General features: G+C 47.0%; 1 protein-coding gene across 2 annotated transcripts in view; it reads right to left on the bottom strand.

Moving 5' to 3' along the window:
• Positions 1-21,143, bottom strand: part of FTCD (formimidoyltransferase cyclodeaminase) — a 212,007-nt gene that overhangs the window by 37,463 nt on the left and 153,401 nt on the right. For both annotated transcript variants that reach the window (XM_069616046.1, XM_069616045.1), the window contains exon 10: positions 16,040-16,201. In XM_069616046.1, coding sequence (XP_069472147.1) covers positions 16,040-16,201 — 162 coding nt within the window. The remainder of the gene's footprint in view (positions 1-16,039; positions 16,202-21,143) is intronic.

Below are 21,143 nucleotides of genomic sequence, written 5' to 3'. Positions count from 1 at the left end.
TCTTGACCAGTGCTTCAAAACAGCTAACCAGCCCCCAGACAGCAATTCCTGAACCTGAGCCGCTGTGTAGGCCAGCCTGCAGCTGTTCATCCAGCTTTGCTCATTGAACCGTCTTGCCACGTGATACCAGCAGCTGACTTCCATCTCAAACTGTCTGGAAGCCTGCAAAACACCCTTGAGCAAACTCGACCCTGTTCAGCACCAAGAACACCTACAGCACAAGGTAAATTGTGGTGGTTCTGCCCCCCTTGTCCTTCCCAGAAGGCCCAGAGTGTCATGATCTCTGCTTCCAAAAGGTCAGGGTTTTCCCAACTCCCTTGGAAGCAGATCCATAACCCAGGTTCCGAGTGCCAACCAGTCCCAATTGGGACCTTTTGGACCCAGTCCTGGCGCCAGTGGCACCAGGCTCATAAATATGCCCAGTCCCAGCGCTGGAAGCGCCGGGCTCATAATGCTTGGGTGGACTTACCTTCAGCAGACCATGCTGCTTACTTGCCTGCCAGTTGAGCCTCTGATCCTCTTCTGTTTGGAACTACTTTTCCTGTTGGGTGGGGCTGGAGCCACTCCCTAGATTCAGAACACTGGAACTCTTCTGGAAGGCAGGAACTCTTTTCTTACCAGGAACTCTTTTCTTACTTAGGCGTGGCTGCTGTGGAAGGAGACACCTTAGCACTACAGGAGGCTATTTAAACCACACCCGGTGGATGAATCTTGCTTTGCGTTATTCTGCAACCTCTGCAGCAGAACGCTCATCGTGTCTTCTGCATCCGGTCCTGGGCCTAAGGAAAAAGGCTTACCATCCTGAATCCAGTCTTCAGCAACACCTATAAAGACAAGAAAGAACAGGTTAGCATTCCGGCATCTGAAAGGCATTCACTTACCTAAGGTGAGATCGTTAACCTTTGGGGGTCTACAGGAGAGGAGAAGAGGAAAGAGATAGGGACACCCCAATAACCCCAGTTCATTAACCCCATATTTTCTATCTGCAGACATCTTACTCTACACGTCAGGCATACAGTGCACAGACGTCCAGCCCAAAGAGCCAACCGGGTGCTACACATCACCTTTGAAGATACGGTAGTCGCCCAGTCAAGACCGGCGCCTCTGCGAGAATCAGGTGAGCGTTACAGAACGCAAAGCCTACCGCAAAACTCTCACCCAGGCGCTATGGAAACCTCGGATACTGACCCCCTAGCCCGGTTACTTGGGGAACTAAGGGTAGAAGTGCATGCAGCTCGTCAGGAAACGAATGCTCTAAGAAGGGAACTAATTATTTCCAAGGAGAGAACAGACAATCTTGCTAGACAAGTACTACAGTCACAAGCCGGACAGACCCCGTTACCCGCATCAGGGGCAAATCTTCCTTCAACATCCTCTATGAATCCAGTGCAGATCAACCTACCTGGGAATGTACCTCTGGCTCCGCCCGAACGATTTTCTGGTGACCCAAAGAGGTTTGCAGTATTTATCAATCGGTGCCGGTTGCACTTCTTATGCCAGCCAGCAGCCTTTCCAACTGATCAAGCAAAAGTAGCTTTTGTACTTTCGTACCTTAGTGGCAATGCGGCAGACTGGTCGATCCCTCTAGTTAATCAAGATGATCCGGTTCTCCATGATTTTCAAGCCTTTCAGCTTAGTATGGAAAAACTGTTCGCAAGACATTCACAGGGGCAGGCCTTGGACAATGAGCTTCTTTCGTTGCGACAGGGTAATCAAGACCTTTTGGCTTATATTGCATCTTTCAATAGACTAATAGTGGAAACTCAATGGCCTGAGGACAAAAGGATTACGCTGTTTTATAGAGGTCTACGTGGAGAGCTCAAAGACGTTTTAGCCCAAGTAGTGAATCCCCCACAAGACTGTTCGGATTATATAGACTTGGTCGTTCAAATAGATCACAGGCTGCAGAACAGGAAGGCCGATCGTTCCAAGTTTGATGCTCGAGTATTTTCCAAACCGCCAACTCCTTCCAAAGGAGTAGACTCCGGGGAACCCATGCAAATAGGGGGTCTGAAAGGTCCTCTAACACAAAGGGAGCGGGAAAGGAGGAAACAGTTGCAATTATGCCTATATTGCGGAAACTCAGGGCACTTTCTTCGAGACTGTCCGGTGAAACCTGCCAAGAAGGCAGTAGGAGCTGCAGTTACCAAAGTTACAAACTCTGAGCAGGGAAACGACCTCGCCCGACAAGAATAGAGGTCCTCTTGCCGAGCGTGAAAACCAGTTCCGTGACCTCGCATTTCGTGATACCTATGGTCCTCATTAGCCCTGATAATCCGGATCGATTACATGCAATTGAAGCTTACGTCGACAGCGGTGCCATCGGCAATTATGTGGATCATGAAATGGTTTTGAGGATGAATCTAACTCTTTGTCCCAAGGCTGTAAAGGACGTCATTACTACGGTGGATGGTACGGAGATAGCCTCCGGGCCAGTAACGCATACCACTCAAGAGGTGACGCTAGTAAGTCAAGATGGACACCATGAGAAGATCGTGTTCGATGTGATCAAGGCCCCTCAGTTTCAGATTATTCTAGGAATACCTTGGTTAGAGAAACACAATCCTCTGATCGATTGGCGAGCAAGAACGGTCCAGTTTCCAGAATGTGTCTCTACTTGTCACCCTCCACCTGGTGTTGCACTGGCCGCAATTTCTTCAGAGACTCCCCAGTTACCTCCCGAATACCTAGAATACCAAGATGTTTTCCGGAAGGATCAGGCTAACTCTCTACCTCCTCATAGGTCTTATGACTGCCAGATAGACCTGATACCTGGATCTACTCCTCCTTGTAGTAGAATTTATGCCCTCACCGAGCCTGAGAACCTTCACCTTCGACAATACCTGGATCAATACCTGGCAAATGGGTTTATTCGTCCTTCCAAGTCCCCTGCTTCTTCAGCTTTGTTCTTCGTTCCAAAAAAGGAAGGAGACCTTAGAACTTGTATCGATTATCGCTCCCTGAACCAGATCACTGTTAAGAATAGATATCCGTTACCTTTGATCCCTGAACGCCTGGACCAAGTCAGAAAAGCATGCATATATACAAAGCTGGATCTTAGAGGAGTTTACCACTTGGTACGAGTAAAAGAGGGCGATGAATGGAAGACGGCCTTCCGCACCAAGTATGGGCTATTTGAATATCAGGTCATGCCCTTCGGACTTTGCAATGCCCCGGCCGCCTTTCAATATTTTATGAACGATGTCCTCAGAGAGCTCATAGATGTATGTGTTGTTGTTTACATTGACGACATCCTCGTTTATTCTTCATCGGAATCTGAACATCGGAAACACGTGAAAATGGTCCTCGAAAGATTGCGTCAACACAAACTTTTCGCTAAGTTGGAAAAATGTGTTTTCAACGTGACTGAAGTTGAATTCTTGGGATTCATATTATCACCTGGCGGAGTGCGTATGGATTCAAAGAAGGTCGATGCAGTTCTCAAATGGCCATCACCATCCTCCGTAAAAGGTGTGCAAAGCATGTTAGGCTTCGCTAACTTTTACCGCAGGTTTATCCCCGAATTCTCTCGAATAGTCCAGCCCATCACTGCCTTGTTAAAGAAAAACAAACGTTCTGAATGGTCTACCGAGGCGGAACAAGCTTTCCAGGATTTGAAGACTAAATTTATCTCTGCACCAATCTTAAAACACCCTCGCCCCGAACTCCCCTACATCGTGGAAACTGATGCTTCAAGCCTTGCCATGGGGGCAGTTCTATCACAAAAGGACCCGGTAACCAATCAGTTGCATCCCGTGGCATTTTGGTCCCGCAAATTCTCGCCTCCTGAAATCAATTACACGATTACTGACAAGGAACTTCTGGCTATCAAGTCTGCCTTTAAGGCTTGGCGGCATTATCTGCTGGGGGCCCGACACACCGTTACTGTGATTACGGATCACCGAAACCTGCAATATTTGAAGACCGCAAAAGCCCAATCCTCTAGACAACTTCGTTGGGCATTATTCTTTGCCGAGTTTGACTTCATAATTACCTATCGACCTGGTACAAAGAACGGTAAAGCCGATGCCCTTTCTCGGATGGGAGTGGAAGAACACTTGGTCAACCCTAAACCTGTACCAATCATTGCCGAACAAAGAATTCTGGGTGTAATCGCCACAGAATCCATAGAGGAAGTTAAGGATAAAGCCAGGCAACTTGTAACTCTAGCAGACATACAGAATTGGCATCTGCAGGGAAAGGACTTTGCAGTAAAGGACAACTAATTGTATTTCCAAGAACGATTATACCTACCCAGCACAGATTTACAGAAAAAAGTAATCTCTTGTTATCACGACTCTTTAATGGAAGGTCATCCCGGTATAGCCAAGACCTCAGAAAAGATCAAGCGCTACTTCTGGTGGCCGTCTTGGAAAAAAGATATCAGAGACTTTATAATGTCCTGTGGAGTATGCGCCCAAAACAAGAGTCAAAAGGAAAGACCAGCAGGCCTCTTACGCCCTATTGACATCCCACCTCGCCCTTGGCATTCGCTTTCTATGGACTTCATCACCGATCTACCTCCATGCTCCGGATACAATACGATTCTAGTAATCGTGGACTTATTCTCCAAGATGGCGCATTTCATTCCGCTCAAAGGCTTGCCAACAGCAGCAACTCTGGCCCGAGAATTTCTCGAAAACATCGTCCGACTGCACGGTTTTCCTTCGGTTCTAATTTCGGATCGAGGTAGTCAATTTATTTCTCATTTTTGGCGAAGTTGCTGTCGGTCGGCTCAAATTGATGTGAGACTATCGACCAGTCACCACCCTCAGACCGACGGACAAACCGAGAGGACCAATCAAACTCTGGAACAGTATTTACGCTGCATGCTGCAACAAACTGAAAAAACTTGGAAAGATATCCTTTGGATAGCCGAGTATGCCTACAATAACTCTGTCCATTCGGGAACTGGGAAAACCCCGTTTTTTCTTTTGTACGGCAGTCACCCTCGAACCTCGGAGTTGGATCCCCTCCAAGATCTTGAAACACCAGCAGTAGACTACCTGCATTCTACAATCACCCAAGCCTTTAAGGAAGCTGTTTCTCACCTTCAAAGGGCTAAAGAACAATACAAGAAAGGAGCAGATCAACATCGGAAGGAAGCCCCTCACTATCAAGTAGGGGATCAAGTCTGGTTATCCACCAAATATCTATCTCTAAAAGGGCCACGCACATTCAACCCAAGATACCTTGGTCCCTATTCCATCACTACCATAGTAAACCCAGTAGCGGTCAAGTTGGACTTGCCCCCGCACATGAAGATACATCCGGTCTTCCACGTCTCTCTATTAAAACCCGTGCAACCTCAAACCTGACTAACCAAATCTCCAAAACCTATCCTAGTGGATGGAGAACTCGAGTTTGAAGTCAAAAGCATTCTGGACTCCAAGATCTCCAAATCTAAACTATTCTACCTAATTGACTGGAAAGGCTACGGCCCCCAAGAGAGATCCTGGGAACCTGCTGAATATGTCCACGCTCCTCGCCTAATCAAAAGATTTCACCGAACATTTCCTGACAAGCCAAAACCCCCGGAGAAGCCCGGTTTGGGAGGGGCCTTGAGGGGGGGTACTGTCATGATCTCTGCTTCCAAAAGGTCAGGGTTTTCCCAACTCCCTTGGAAGCAGATCCATAACCCAGGTTCCGAGTGCCAACCAGTCCCAATTGGGACCTTTTGGACCCAGTCCTGGCGCCAGTGGCACCAGGCTCATAAATATGCCCAGTCCCAGCGCTGGAAGCGCCGGGCTCATAATGCTTGGGTGGACTTACCTTCAGCAGACCATGCTGCTTACTTGCCTGCCAGTTGAGCCTCTGATCCTCTTCTGTTTGGAACTACTTTTCCTGTTGGGTGGGGCTGGAGCCACTCCCTAGATTCAGAACACTGGAACTCTTCTGGAAGGCAGGAACTCTTTTCTTACCAGGAACTCTTTTCTTACTTAGGCGTGGCTGCTGTGGAAGGAGACACCTAAGCACTATAGGAGGCTATTTAAACCACACCCGGTGGATGAATCTTGCTTTGCGTTATTCTGCAACCTCTGCAGCAGAACGCTCATCGTGTCTTCTGCATCCGGTCCTGGGCCTAAGGAAAAAGGCTTACCATCCTGAATCCAGTCTTCAGCAACACCTATAAAGACAAGAAAGAACAGGTTAGCATTCCGGCATCTGAAAGGCAAAGGCTTACCTAAGGTGAGATCGTTAACCTTTGGGGGTCTACAGGAGAGGAGAAGAGGAAAGAGATAGGGACACCCCAATAACCCCAGTTCATTAACCCCATATTTTCTATCTGCAGACATCTTACTCTACACGTCAGGCATACAGTGCACAGAGGTCCAGCCCAAAGAGCCAACCGGGTGCTACACATCACCTTTGAAGATACGGTAGTCGCCCAGTCAAGACCGGCGCCTCTGCGAGAATCAGGTGAGCGTTACACAGAGAGACATGCTAAGACCCATTGTGGTGAAGCCAAGTAAACTTAAACTGTTGTGGTTATTAACCATACAGACTACCCGCCTGTCAGTTTCCAGAGTGCATCTCTTTTCCTCCTCTGAAACGTCAGTGTAGAGGAGGAGCCAAGTACCCCCACTCCAACTGCCCGGCCTACATTACCTGAGAAGTATGAACCAAAGTATGTGACATATACTGAACCAGCAAAGAAAAGAGCAGGGGCTCTGTGCAGTACCCCTAAGAATGCCTATACCTAGAGAATATGGGAATTAAATTACCCATTGAATAAACCATACCTGCATACAAAACAATATGATGGCCATTTGAGAGTGATTCGTGAAGACTAAATCGCAAAGATGAATGGTGACATCATACAAAATTGAATTGACACCGATATAGAAAGATAACAGGACCAGAGAGGCAGACGATTTATAAAACACAAAGAATTAGCAAGGATAAGGGGCATCTTGGGATCAAGGTGAAGAGACTTATGCCACAAACCTGATGAAAATACAGTTAGTTTAAACGTGTACAGAAGCAATAAAACGCAAGCAGCAAAGTAATCATAAAGCTAGCCACATGCTTTTAAATAGATTAGACCGTGGCAAGCGCCAGATATATATAAACCTCTATAGAAACATATGGACAAGTAAAGGATGAATGTTTCCACTATGTATATAAGCAGTACTGAACAAAGCAAGAAGGCCTAATTTCAGTGTCGCAGTTAAGAAAAGCAATTGAATTAAACAGAATAAAAGTTCAGCTAAAGAGTTCTGAGCCAAGAAGGCCAGGGAATTATCAAATTGGAATTGGCTGACATTGGATACAATAAACGTGAAGGAACAGAAGCTCCTGTTCAGGGAGGTAAAGCAGAAACAAAAGACGTCAGAGGACTATTGAAGAATAAAATCAAATACACGAAAAAGGCTCAATTCATGGTGTCCAGTCACGTGATACAAGGAAGTTGGACGAGCGGGATGATCACACCTTACGCACGGAGGCCGGCTGGTGCCCATACTCCTTAAAAATTCTCAGAGAACAGTACAAACTCAAGGCCAACTTCAAAGCACTAATTGACACTGGACCATTGAGGTGACCGATTCACTACTGCTTCCCCTAGCATTCCTATGTGTTCTTGCCTGTGACTCCCTTGTGCCTGTATGTTACATGACTGGGACTTCAAGTGGACACGTTTGATTTGCTTAATCTCTTCTATATGCTATCTGTGGATTACATTTTTTTTGTTGGTCGAAAATCCAGGCTGGATTGCACTATTTGGAAAGTCAGTAGGCCCAGCCCTAATGGATTGCTTCAAGCAATTGTGCCCTCTGTGATTTCTCTCCAATACCAACCTATTGATGCCATTTTAAAATGCATACGCCTGTAGAGAGGCCAAGGCTGCTGCTGCATCTGATCCATCCCCAAAAGGTTGACTGTATTACACAGGTCAGAGCAGTTCTCCAGACAGTAGGTAGTCTAGGCGCTGAACTCTGGCAAGGCTGTTAGATTCCCAATGATCACTCGTATGTAGCCGTGGTTGAACAATCAAGACCAAGCTCTCGCATGCGGTGTGGTCTGGATCAGTGTACGGCGAGGTTTTAAAGTGCGCCTCCAAACCTCCCCGGCTTATAAAGTACTACAGATTATTGGCATGTGAACCTGTGTGACCCTGTATAATCATTCTAAAGTAGATCATTATGAATGCTGATTAAAAGTTACTGTAGTTCTTAAATAACATGGGTATGTTGAGAATGAAGTGGTACCGAAACCCATCAGAAACTAGTTTAACATGTGTTGGCACCCATTTTGCCCTGCAGGGAAGCAGCATATGAGATACCATGTCCTGCTAGAATTCCCCTCCTAATAAATACCAGCCTTTGGCTGACAAGGTATGGTCAGTATAATCTAGTGCCTTAACGATGTATTCAGATGAGCATTTTAGTGCCTTGACTAGCACGAAACACTAGGCACTAGATGCATGAGTTAATCTGTATTTGCTTTTGCTTTGCAACCTCTCCGTGAGGTGTGTATTTTTATGCTACATTTACATTGATGAATGACGAGTTATGCATACATATTTAGTTCTGCATAGAATTCCAAAGCTTGTACATTTAACCAGCAAAAAGCACCAGCTATCCTGTTGAATTCCCATAAAAAGATTGGAATAGCAGTCCTCTCTCCTCTCTGATGTACTGTGCAAAAGGCCTTGCCCGTTGCACACACACAGGTATTTTGCTGTGCTTTGATACCCTGGTGAGGGCACTAATCAGCAGGGGCACAGAGCTGGGGACTGATATATCAAAGAAATATGCCTGCCCTTAAGCCTTTTTCTGGGCACATATTGGACAATTTATGCTGCCGACAGATAACCAGACACAGGCCGACAATGCAAGCTGTTGGCGTGCGACAGGAGTCACTGAGCATTGGCGATGGTTTACCGCAGCTTAAAGCTGGTGGGATTCGCCAATTACATTGATGCACATCACGTCTAAGAGCAGCGCTTTCACGTCCCTGATCCAGAGATATGCATTCGACCCAGAGAGACTGTCCGTCATATGACATGCGAGTACGATAATTAGGGGGTTCCCATACAGGCTGTATAAATGCCATGCAAACCTGACTTGGGGACTGGCTTGCTATTTGGATTACTGAGGAGATGCTGTTGGAGGGTCGCAGCTGACCACAGCCTCAGCCACCTGGATGCCCTGTTGGACTTAGCAAGCAGGCCTCTTATAGGGGATATGCTGGGCAAGGTCTTGTTTAAAGAACCTGTGCTCTTGATGGTCGTTGCATTGACCGATTCAGTAGCATTGTGGTTTCATGCAGGTTTTTTTTTTGGGTTCTATAAACTGGAGAGACCGGATTGATTCAATAACATCGTGGTTTCACTTTTCATTTGCAAGCTTGAGAGAGAGAATTCATCCATTTGACTAGTTCTAGTTTGAATACCTAACATTGTTAGGTTTCTCTTAACTGAGTTGGTTAAAAAAAAAAGCTTTCTTTTCTACAGAGAATTGCGATATGCCCGTGTGGGTATTAGCAGAGCAGCTTTGGGGTTCGGCCTTTTGAAAATTGGTTTCTTGTAAGCCCCTACTAATCTGCTTTGACAAATATGACCTAAACCCTGGAAGGGGTTGATTTGTTGGTGATTCATTAAAGAGAGAATTGTGAGATTATATTGTAAATAAAAAGTCATATTTGACTCATTATGCACATCATGTGCGGATGCAATATGCCATTGTGTTTGCGCCATCTTGTTCTTCTCTAGCCCATGCATGTGAGGTAACGCTTTATTTGAGGAGGTGCAAGGGTCGCATACATGGATTTCTGTAAAGGGATTTAGGAGGGCACTTGCTTAGAGTTCCCACAAGGCTAGCTAACGGATCCAGCCAATCAATAAATACCTTTTTGTAGCAATGAATAAAGTGGTGGTGTACTCGGACGTAAAGAGACTTCTTTTTGAATCTGATCGAGCGATCATGCGCAACCTTGGCGCGTGGAGCGATGCTAGACTTTTCCTGTCAGCTGAGATGCAGGTTTTGGCAGTGGGGTGGGGGAGGGGGGGTGGGGGTGTGTGGAGGTTCCTTCCCTTTTTAAAAGGTCCGCATTCTTGACTCTAGCCAGGTGGTTCCAATAGAATTTGCAACAAGGTTACAGCAAGGCTTAGAAAACCAGAGGGACTGAAGCATCTAGAGAGCAATGGGTGGCCCTAATCTGATGCAGTCTTTCAAATGCACAATGCTGGCCAATAGGAGTCGGTCATAACGTTGTGGGCTTCTTGACATGTAAAGGGATGAGGATTCAGGTGCAACCCTGTGGTCCCAGGCAGTGCGGGAGTTGGGGGCGGGGGGAGGGGGGGAGGGGGGGAGGGGTGTCATGCTCTATTCAGTGCCCATAGAATGACCCAAGGGCTTTGCTTCTCTCTGGATGGCAGGAGTCTCCAGGGCCCCTCGCCATGTTGCTGCCCCCGTCCTCTCCGTTACTCGTGTGGCCCCTGGTAGGAAAGCCAAACTATGATCAACCCATGTGTGGTTCGAGCTTCTTCTGAAACTGGCAGACCACATCCATATCTGCATATGTTATTTAATAGGAAAGTGACTGGCTATTGGGGCACCTGGTTTATTAGAACAGTGGCCAATCTGGATTGCCCCAGGTACAACCACGACGGCAGCCCCAAAATAGGAAAATGAGTACACAGCCTGCCTGGTGAGGGCTCTCATGGCAGCCGAGTTAGTAACATAACCTGGGTAATGCAGGGTACATGGGGAACGTCCAATCTGCAGTAGAGTAGGCAGTGGCTCCAGGGAGGCACATAAAGATTGGCCTCCCTTCTTGGTCTGTGATGGTCAGTTTGCACGTTTTGGTAATGGAGCGATCCGGTAGAGTAAAAAGCAAGAAGTCAGACTGGGCTTAACTTTGTGTCACACCACTGGTCTCTTTAGTATAGTCATTCACATTATCCAGGCCTGCTAATACATTCTGGGCCAGCAAGTCTCAGACTGTCATTGGGTTCTTCCACAACAAAGAATAACCCGAAGACTGGTTGGGGCCAATTTGTCAGTGTCTTGACTTTTTGCGATCCCGGTGGGCAGCACAACAAATCGTTCAATGAGGATAAGCCGTGAGGCATCTAATCAAGACTAACGGACAGACCTCATGCCATGAATGGCAAATGACCACTGCATGCCGAAGTTAAAACGGAGTATACACTTAGTTCAAATGTGTGCAAGGAAACTTGTCGAGATGTGCATTGAGCACCTACAGAATGAATACTCTGTTTCAGAATCTGGTCTCCATGCCCCACCTCCCTCATCCCCAATTCAATTCTGGTGGCGATGATGTGGCAAACCAATGGGGTTCTGTAATGCATTGATTTGCGCCGGAACTCGTCATTTGAATTGTTCTTGAGCAGGAATGATGTGTGAACATGGTGTGCTTTGCAATGTGCTCAACACAGACTTGTGCCACGAATTTGCTTTTATAGGTACCGCTATTATAGTCTTTACAACTGAATAACTTGAGCACTGCCACCCCCAAATAGAGTGTCTGTCATTATTTCTAATATCTTGTGCTTTTTGTATCCCTGTAAGGTCTTCAGCCTCCTCCCTTTCATGGTTGGTCGGGTCCCCTTTGTGCTACCCACAGATACCTGAACCCAGTGCTAGTTCCTCTGTGGCCACACTGTACATTTGATCGCACCAAAGCAGTTAGACTCCTTCAGTGCATCTGAAAATTATCAATGTTTTCGGGAGTGCTGTCCATCATGTATTACCCTTGTCTGGGGTTGGCTGTAGCACTATCTGCTCCTGTGAGCAGCATGGTGGAGGGATTAAATGATCACCTGTTCAATCTAAACTATCCTACATGGCCTTATTAACTTAATCTGCCAAAGCCAATTCTTTACTGGCTGTGATGTGCTCGAGCTGGCCTGATGAGTGCGAGTACTAGAAAACGGTGTTGGTCCTTGGTATTAAGCATGTTGCAGTATGTAATGCCAACTTGCCCCAGTTGTACATTTGATCCCTTGCCATGCATCTTTGCTCAACGAGTGCAGTGCCACCTGACTGCGTTTGACCGGTTCCAGATGTAGTTTTGGGATGGAGGTCCTAACATTTGGAAAAGTGACACTCTAGACCTTGAACACGTCTGCCTGACTTTTCAGCTGTCATTGATGGATCAAGATGCCAGACTTTTCCTCTGCTGGACATGCTGCTGCCCTGGGACAGCCCACACTCCAGGGATCCTATTGGCTCCCAACAATGTCAGTGATGGGCACCCAAAAAGGTACATCTGTGGAGCCACCCTGGGGAATGTGGCTGTCACCTGAAGCTATTTTGCTGCTTCAAGGGGCCCAGTGGTGAAATCGGTTCTTCCCATTTTATGGGAGATCACTTCCACAAGTCCCTGTGGTCACGCCCCAATATCGGCAATGGCTCGAACACTGCCAAGACTGTACTCGCTGCCTGTTTTCACCCCTCTGGGGAATCTATTTCATCTGTGCAGGGGCTTGGTGGATCTGTGGACCATTTCCAGTCTGGGTTACAACCCCTTGGAGCTCCCTGATGCCCAAGGCGAAACTCCTGCACAAGTAATCCAAGATTGTGGTACTACTTTGTGCTTAGTGCACATTCTTCGTGAGCCTAGGATTCTGCTGCAGACCACTCTGGCAGTGTCCCAACACCACAAACGACGTTTCATATGCAGGTGTGATGGACTAGGCCCTGCGCACCACACCCACTGCCAGTTTTGTAGTTTGGCATTGGAATCAGGTCTCTCTTGAAGACCAAACCCTTCTGTCAAATTCAACCAACAAGCATGGCATCCTGAGGCTATTACCAACAAGCATGGCATCCTGAGGCTATTGTAGCGTCGCATCTCATCCACTGGTGGATTGCCCAGTCAAAGGCTCCAAATGCCATGGCCCTTCATGGTATATAGACTGTGAACCCGGAAACCCAACGCACAAAAGGCTGGCACAAAAGCACGACATGCTGTGCGTCAAGCTTCTGGGTTCAGGGCTGCAGATCTCAACCGGATGCCGGAGCCTGCAGCAGATAAGTGGGCAGGCGGTGGGGGATGGTGGCAGAAAGCGCCGCTGAGGAGGGGGGGGAACCCCTGCTCCAAAAATAGACCCAGGAGAGGGACAGTTACTAAAGGCCGCCCTTGCAGATGCGGCCTAATCAGTCTCGAATGCGCAGAGGTGGCCTTTTCTAACTGCCATTCGGACATTGTTTCGCAATCGTTGTGGTGAAGTAATTACTGAATCGTTCAATGAAGCTAAAGGAAAATTGCATTTACCCTGTCCTGATCCCATGTGCAGGCTCAATTCTCAAGTGACAGACGTTTTATGTGGATACTATCGAAGGTTCCTCTGCAAAGTGCCGAAACGCTGCTGGTGTCTGTTCAAAAATCATTGTGTGGATGCCCTCTGTAAATGAGTGAATGCTCTTCCAAAATTCTGGCTTTACCGTTGACCAAGGACTCGGTCTTTGCATTTGGCTCTGCCACTCCTACCCTTCTGACAGGCTTTCATGCTGAGGCACAAAGGAAATGTGACCTGTGAAAAGGAATTTGTGAATTAAGTTGGGTCGCACCTGCTGTGAGTAAGAATGTGGAAAGGCTTAACTTAATTCGTTTCACCTTTAATGCTGGAGGAATTCCACTCTACCTTCACAGGTATTGGCTGTGGAAGGGACAAATCTGTCCGATGGTGCATTTGCAATTCAATAGTCTTTGGCCATTTGCCTCGCTGTGCCTTGTCTGCAGAGGTGGAAGACCTACTCCTCGATAGAAGGGATTGAGAAAGTGACTGGACCTCCAACGTGCATTTTTCCCCCCAGTGTAATAACTAGAAAACCCATTCATCTGACTAAGGTCCATATGTGGACAGCAGCCTGCCAAGTGGGGTACATCTGTATCCCAACATCGCAGACTTGACAGCTCAGACACTTTTTTGCTGTGGTTGGGCTGTCTGCTAAAGATGTTTAAGGAATGCAGAGCAATTGCCACATTCTACACTCATTTTGAGCCCCGCAGAGAAACTCTTGCGTTTTGGTATTCCCTCCGCTGCAAAGGTTTTCTAGAACGACCTTGAGAATGCACAATCAGAAATCTGAGGTGTGTAATTTCCTTAGATTGGTCAACTACTGTGGTCCGATTCTGCAGACCACCCCTGAACGACCCTTTCCATTATTTTATGAAAACCACTGCATGTTGCTCTCATGAAGATCAGATGCCCTAACACTGATGCTACAACGTCTTGCTTCAATACCTCCAAACACAAATTACTCAACATCAGGCCGTGAAGACTAGCTGTGGTACGAAGACTGGCAAACTGGGCTGCATGTTTACTGTTGCCAATGCCAGTCAGGCTCTCAACCCTACCTCTTAAAGTGATTGCCGTGCTATGGGGAATACATAATTTATCTGTATTCAGATGGGCATCACTGTGTGGTCCTAGATCATAGGCCTCTACTAGTCAAATTTCATGGCACTGCTCCTCGTCCACCTGCAAGGATTGGCAAGTGGCTCTTAAAGTTCCATGGCTGATTTTTGCACTAGGGCGCATATGACTTTGAATGTATCCATTGAGTAACTACCGAACCTCTCCACCATCTGCCGATGCATGTGCTCATGTAACCCTGCTGTCTGTCGTGGCCACGAAGCCAGTTCTTCCATTGAATGGCGACCTAGAAGCTTAATGGGAAACTAGTCATCCTTCAAGAATGAAAGGGCAAACCCTTGTGGCAGTCAGTCCTAGATCTTTCAAAAACTAATTCTGATGAAGATGATATGGCTATTTTGACCAAGACTTTCAGACCACTCGTGACAAATCAACTTCCAGGGTGCCAGGGGTGAATATCTGTTTCTAAACGATGAATAGGCCTCGCTCCTCTAATACACCAGAAGGGATCTGAACAGATTGGAATAACAAGCAAATTATAAACGCCCTTGTCCAATTTTGGGAACGGGAACGGAATGGCAGGCTTATCTTGAAAAGGCTGTGGATCGTTGGTTAGTTGCAACACAGCGAAATACAATTACCCAATGATAAGCTTGTATCAAAAAGATCGACTTTATTTATATCGTAACAAACGGTCTAGCACTGCATTCCTTTACAGGGTGGGTTGTATTTTGTAGAGGACCAATTAGCTGGGTGAGCCCTTTAAAATGAGTAGCAGTATCCTGGAGATAGATAGGGATGCAGAGTTTATTCATAGATCAAGAATCAAGACACAAGTAGTTTGGCAAAGTTCGTCTGTTTTAATGTCAAGTAACTTAAACAGGGAGTACAACGAACATCCTCAATCGCTCGATACTCTAACTCTACTTCATAAAAAAGCTGGGCTTTTGTACTCAAAATTGGTCATCACTGATGTTTATCCATGTATAGAGTAACGAAAAGAAATAATTGGATAGTTATCAGGTGGGGCAACTAAGCCCTCACCTCAAAAATGACCACTATGAACGTCACTAAAAGTACAACGTCCCATTGGCTACTCAAACTATAGGACCTCCAACTACGTGACCCCCTACAATTGGTTGGCTTCTAACCCCCGTCAATACTTTTCCTCCTATGTTAGCAGCGCGCAGACTGAACAATCCAGGTGTGGGTGAGCTTGTCTTGGAACCAGCTTCCTACCAATTAGCATAGTGAAATGATGGAATAAGGCGTAGAAAAGTGGCAGAATTAAGACAGTGATTCACACATATGAAGAACCCAAATCCACATTCCAATCACATACGCTAAACAAGACTAGTGTTTTCCACTGCTTGCCCCTACTCCCTCGCCATGTACTCTGGTCTCTGATGCATCACGGGAGCGGCAGTTCCTGAAAATTCAGGCACATTCTCACATTCCTTTGTCCCCAAAAGACAAAATTTGCCCTCATCATCACGCCAGATGATTATTTTCAAAACTATAGCTTCAACTCAAGCAAGTTGTGGGGGCAGGGATGGGTGCACACCTTCTGGTTTCAGCAGGGTGTCGCTGTACAATGTGATGGACAAGCAGGGGAGGATTGGACTCCTGCACAGAAAGGGGAGACAATACATGCGGGGGGCAGGGGGCAGCCATGGGTCGGCAACTTACCATGTAACTGCTGAAGGCATTGGAGTCGGCATCCACCATGGCCAGGAGCTCCTTCATGCTGTGGTGAAAGGGTGGTATCAGTGATCGCATGACTCCATCCAGCTCCTCGAACTGTCGCTTCCCATAGGTCATCTGCCCCACCATGGAGCCCAACGCTGCCCCCTGTGGTGAGATAAAGGCTGCATTAGAACAAGCAGAAGAGGGGACCTTCCAGATGCACCTGAAGGCAGACTGCCACTCCATCTCTGAACTCCATAAACCACTCAAAGGTGGGTCACATGGATACAAACAGAATTCTCAAACAACGCTGTGCATATCTGCAATGGGTGGCTACCTCAAGGGTTCCAGACATCCAGCACGCGTGTATGGGATTTATGAAGCCCTAGCTGGGATGTAAGGGAGCGCTGTGCAAAGGGGATGTACCCCAGGGTTACAAGTAGAGTGCAGGGGCTAGCAGAAGAGCTGAGATGAGAACTCCAAATGGGGAGAATAGAGAGATCAATTATTGACAACATTCTTTGAAGAATATGGTCTTCAGGTCCTTCCTGAAGTGTAGGATTTATCAGTGCTGGTAACTTGTTCCAAACATGTGGGTACAAATCAGGGAAATGCCAGTTTACCACCCCACCAACTCCCCTCCCCTACACCCACTCAGTTCTTGGTATCCAGCCTGTGACGTGGGTCCAGGTGGTGCTCTGCCCTCTGGAGAGGAGTAGTGTCAAGAAAACATGGTGTATGGAGACCGATTTGTAGGTGACGCAGGTAGTCTTGAAGTGGTAGCCAGCAAAGCTCCTTGGGGATGGAGAAGAGGTTCACATTTTGTGTCCTGTGAGGAGGCATGCTGTACCGAGCTGGAGGGCCAGCAAGGGGGGGTTGGGGGGGAGGCACACGGGGGAGAGAAGCAAGGTGGCATCTGCGAGTAGGGCTTTTTCACCACCAATCTGGGAGTTAACATGGGCTTGGACTACTGTTTTGGAACTTGGGGCAGGGATGAAAGGCTTGACTTTGCTGATGAGTGCAAGCTGGTACTATACCATTTGGGTCTTCTTGATTGGATGTTTTGAATTAAAGATCAGTCTATAGTAAAGCAGAGAGTGTGCACTGGGTGAGAAGAGGGACTCAGTTTCACATCAGCCAATCCTGGACTTGGGCAAGCACGATTGGTGGAATTTCTTAGGAAAATAAATTCGGAATTTGTAGGGTAGCTTCAGATACGCACTCGACATTCAGGCTTGGATGAGGGATAGAGTGCCTGAGACGATGGACGATGATGCAATTGATCTTCAGGTAAAGCACTGGGTCATCTGCACATTGGTGCATATTAATGTTGCTTAGCGAGGACCACCCCCAAAGGCTCCATGTTGAAGATGAAAAGGACAGGAAATGGGATGGAGCCTTGCAGAGCTCCACAGGTTACAATGGTGCCCTGTGATTTGTTTGGGTCCATCTGAATGGAATGGTCTTTTTTTGGAGAGGTAGGAGGCAAACAACTGCAGGACCTTTTCACTGAAGTTCATGTGTGTGCTGAGGTTGCCAAGGAGGCCTTCCGAGTCATTAGTAATTTAGGCAAAGTGGATGCGGCCAAGTAAGCAGGAGACCCACTTTGTCGAGGATGCGTGGGGCATCGGATAACTTGGATGGTGGCAGTCTATGTGATGAATCGTGGTCAGAAACAAAACTGGTAGTCCTGTGGGAGACTGTGCAGAGTAATCCTTTTGGGCAACCAGATGGCGATTGTCTTCTCTACAAATTTGTTGAGGAACTGTGCGTGATGGGGCAATAGCTGGCCAGGTCATGTGTTTAGCAAGTGGGCTTCTTTAGCAGAGGGAAGGATCAGTCCCATTTTCAGTGCCAATGGGAAATGGCCTTGTGCGTGGGATGCATGGATGTTGAGAAGGGGGTCTGTGTTCTTCACCTTTGAAGATCTTCACAACAGAGGGAGCATTTTGTCTTGTAGTTGGTGGGCATCAAGTGTGTTGGCCAGGTCTTCTGGAGTAATTATTGTGAATTATCTTGATCTGTTGCAGGCTGGTATGGGTTGGATTTCCAGTGGAGTGGTTAATGTGTTGCCTTATCTTGTCCATATCATCTGAGGAAGCGGTTGATGGTTTTGCATTGGTCAGTGGTTCGTTGTATTGCAGCACCTGGTAGTGATTTGATGCAGTGCTTCATGGCTTGGAAGACCCATCTGCTCTTCTTGGAGGAATCCATGATGGTTTTTGTGTAGCAGTTTAATCAGCATGCAGAACACTTCTCACCAGCGTCACCAAATCAGAGGATTAAGGTGAAGAGTTTTTCTAGTTGGTGGGATTTCTTGGTCAGTTTGGGCTGGCCCATGTAAGTGAGGGTGTTTCTGGTGGAGCAGGATGGGTATGGCTGCATGGTCTCCATTCCAAGGAGGTAGCGGTGTGTAATGGCTGGAAAGGTGGATTCCAGGTCTAGTGCATTACCTTTGTTGTGGGTTGGTTCCGTGACTAGTTGCTTGATGTCCATGACATCGAGAAGTCTACGCGGGTTTCTTGGTGGTTTGCGTCCCAGGCAGGTGGCGGTCTCAGAGAAGAGTGTTGATGGGTGCAGTTATGATTAGGTCAGATTGAATCAAAGACTTCTTTGGTTTGGGCTGGGTCAGGTGGATGGTAGAAGTCCTAGTGAGGGTGTGGGAGTGTCAAACAAGCACTTCCATGGACGCACATGTGGTGTGCTCCTGGAGTGTATATGTCCAGGTCTTGTGGATAATAGAGAGCCCTCCGAAAGTCTTTACAGGGAGGTCCATGTGTGTGCTGGATCCTGTGTCGATGGAAGGCTCCCAGGATGTGAGAGGGGTGGGGGTGAACCAATCCCTGCAATAGTGGAAGTCTAGTATGATTTAATACATCTTGTTCCAAACTGAACATTCTTTTTTCAAATGAGGGCACCATAATCTGCATTCCCATGTTTTATAAATTTCTTTTTTTTATCTTCACCCAATCCTTATTTAAAGGACAATCTATAAAACAGATCAACAAAGAAGGAGGGACTATATGTAAGGAAGGATGTTCCATATGCGAAACCAGTACTATTCAAAGCGGGAGGCTTCGCAAATGCACCGTGCCAGACCGCAATAAACAAAACACATCCTGCAATGTGACATGTGTGCAATTCTCAAAGGCATTTGTAATCTCTTGCAGGTTGCAAGGTAACTTCCCATGGCAAGTGGAAACCTTTCTTCCAGCACAAAGAAACGTATCCACGGTTGCCCTCTACTCCTGCAGAATATGCAAGTCTATGGTTCTTATGAGGAAAAGTGAACACTGCATCCCTACTATTTGCAAAAGGGAACTCCCTCCTCCATGTGCCAAACATGGGCGAGGACTCCCCCAGGCAGGCAGATGTGGTCGAGCCCGCTGTAATCACATGTAGTGATGTCAGACATTACTAAATCTGCCAAAACCCCCCACACCTTAAGAAATCACTCGCCTGTTGGGCAGTCGTCATCCAATCACCCCACCTTCTTCCCACCATACTGAGCTATGGATTGTTTTAATGTCTCGCACTCTTCAACCCTCCATCCCGAAACACTAGCAGATGGATCACCCTGTCCTCTCACATGCGTCATACTGGGACGACTGGCCTATGTTATTTGAGAGCTGACCCAATAAGCGAGAACAATATGGGTTTGCAAAGATAGCACGCACATTGTGCTGTCTGACATGTCTTAATGTTTTTACAACACTTTAGACAATTTCAATGAATTTTTCACATTGCTATTACACCTTAATACATATCATGTTTCTCTTCACGTCTATTTTACTCTCAGCTGAAGTGAATAGCCATTTTGTAGCCAGAGTTTGGCCATACTTCCAAGGATAGCAGTGCTGCCTGAAGGAAAGGGGAGAAATTCAGTACAAACGGAATAGATACTTAGAAAAAAAAGGTGCCTTGCCCACATCTTCATCCACGCCCATGGGAACATTAAATAGCATTTCAAAAGCGTCAGGAGGCAGGAAGCAGAATGATCGTCCAAAGAACTAGCCAACAATGGTCAACATGGCTTGAGCAACAGACCATGAGCAAATATCACAAGGTTTGCAGAAAGCATGCAAAGCAGCCCAAAAGGCAGCTTCACTGCTTCTGTGGCCCCGATTACACACTGATCAGTCTTGGCCCCAACTACATGGAATGGCACAACCAGGACAGAGAATGGCATTAACTCTAAGACACACAAAAATATACAGAGACACCCAGCATCCAAAGCAGGCCTTACAAGTCTTCTTGCAAATGGTGGGTGTTGGGGCAGCGGGAGTTAAGGGGAGGGCTCAAAGGAGACAAAGCGTATTTGAATTCCTGAGCAACTTCCTGGTCCAAGCCTTTGGGAGTTGCAAGGACTCTAAACTATTAAGATGGCTCTGCATCTGAAATAGGATATCGAGGGGCACAGAAGATCGATCAGCGGATTGAAAAGAACACCATAAGACTTGAAGGAATGATGAACGAGTTTACAACGACATTGTTAAAGTAGGAAAATAGTACACATTCTCCCCGTGGGCAGTGAATGGAGCCTTCATAAACCCTAACACCTGAGAACATCAACAGCCTCCCTGCCATGCGTCACTGGGTGGAACTATGTTGGCGGATGCTAAACTCAAAACAGAAGTCAAAGTCCTTCAAAGCCAAGCTGCTCTTCCTTTCACAAATGCCTCTTGTTCTCGACCACCCCACTTCATCTTTCAAGATTCACAATCACATGGTCCACTGATGGCCAACTCTACAACTGATTTAAGTGACAGGATTTAAGGTTAACCTTCAACATCCGCCTACATCTCGCCAATCTCTGCCAAAATCCTTGCCCATCCGCGACGCCAGGCTAGAATATGCTCCGACTCACCTCCGCCATATCTTTTCCATAAAGATAACCCATTTTGTTATAGGCACCCTCTAGAATCCACCTAGAACAGGGGTCTGCAACCTGTGGCTCTCCAGAGGTTTGAATACAACTCCTGTGATCCCATCGCAAGGTCTATGCTGGCTGGGACGGATTGTGGTCTGAAATATCTGAAGCGCCAAAGGTTACAGACTCCGGACCTAAATAAACACCCACCTAAGCCTGGGGTCACCAAGTCAGGTG

Source organism: Ambystoma mexicanum, chromosome 9 (assembly GCF_040938575.1).
Source record: "Ambystoma mexicanum isolate Mex_15411 chromosome 9, UKY_AmexF1_1, whole genome shotgun sequence".
In the NCBI taxonomy this organism is placed as follows: Eukaryota; Metazoa; Chordata; class Amphibia; order Caudata; family Ambystomatidae; genus Ambystoma; species Ambystoma mexicanum.
Note: the sequence above shows the minus strand (reverse complement) of the source record. Positions and strands in the feature narration are given on the sequence as shown.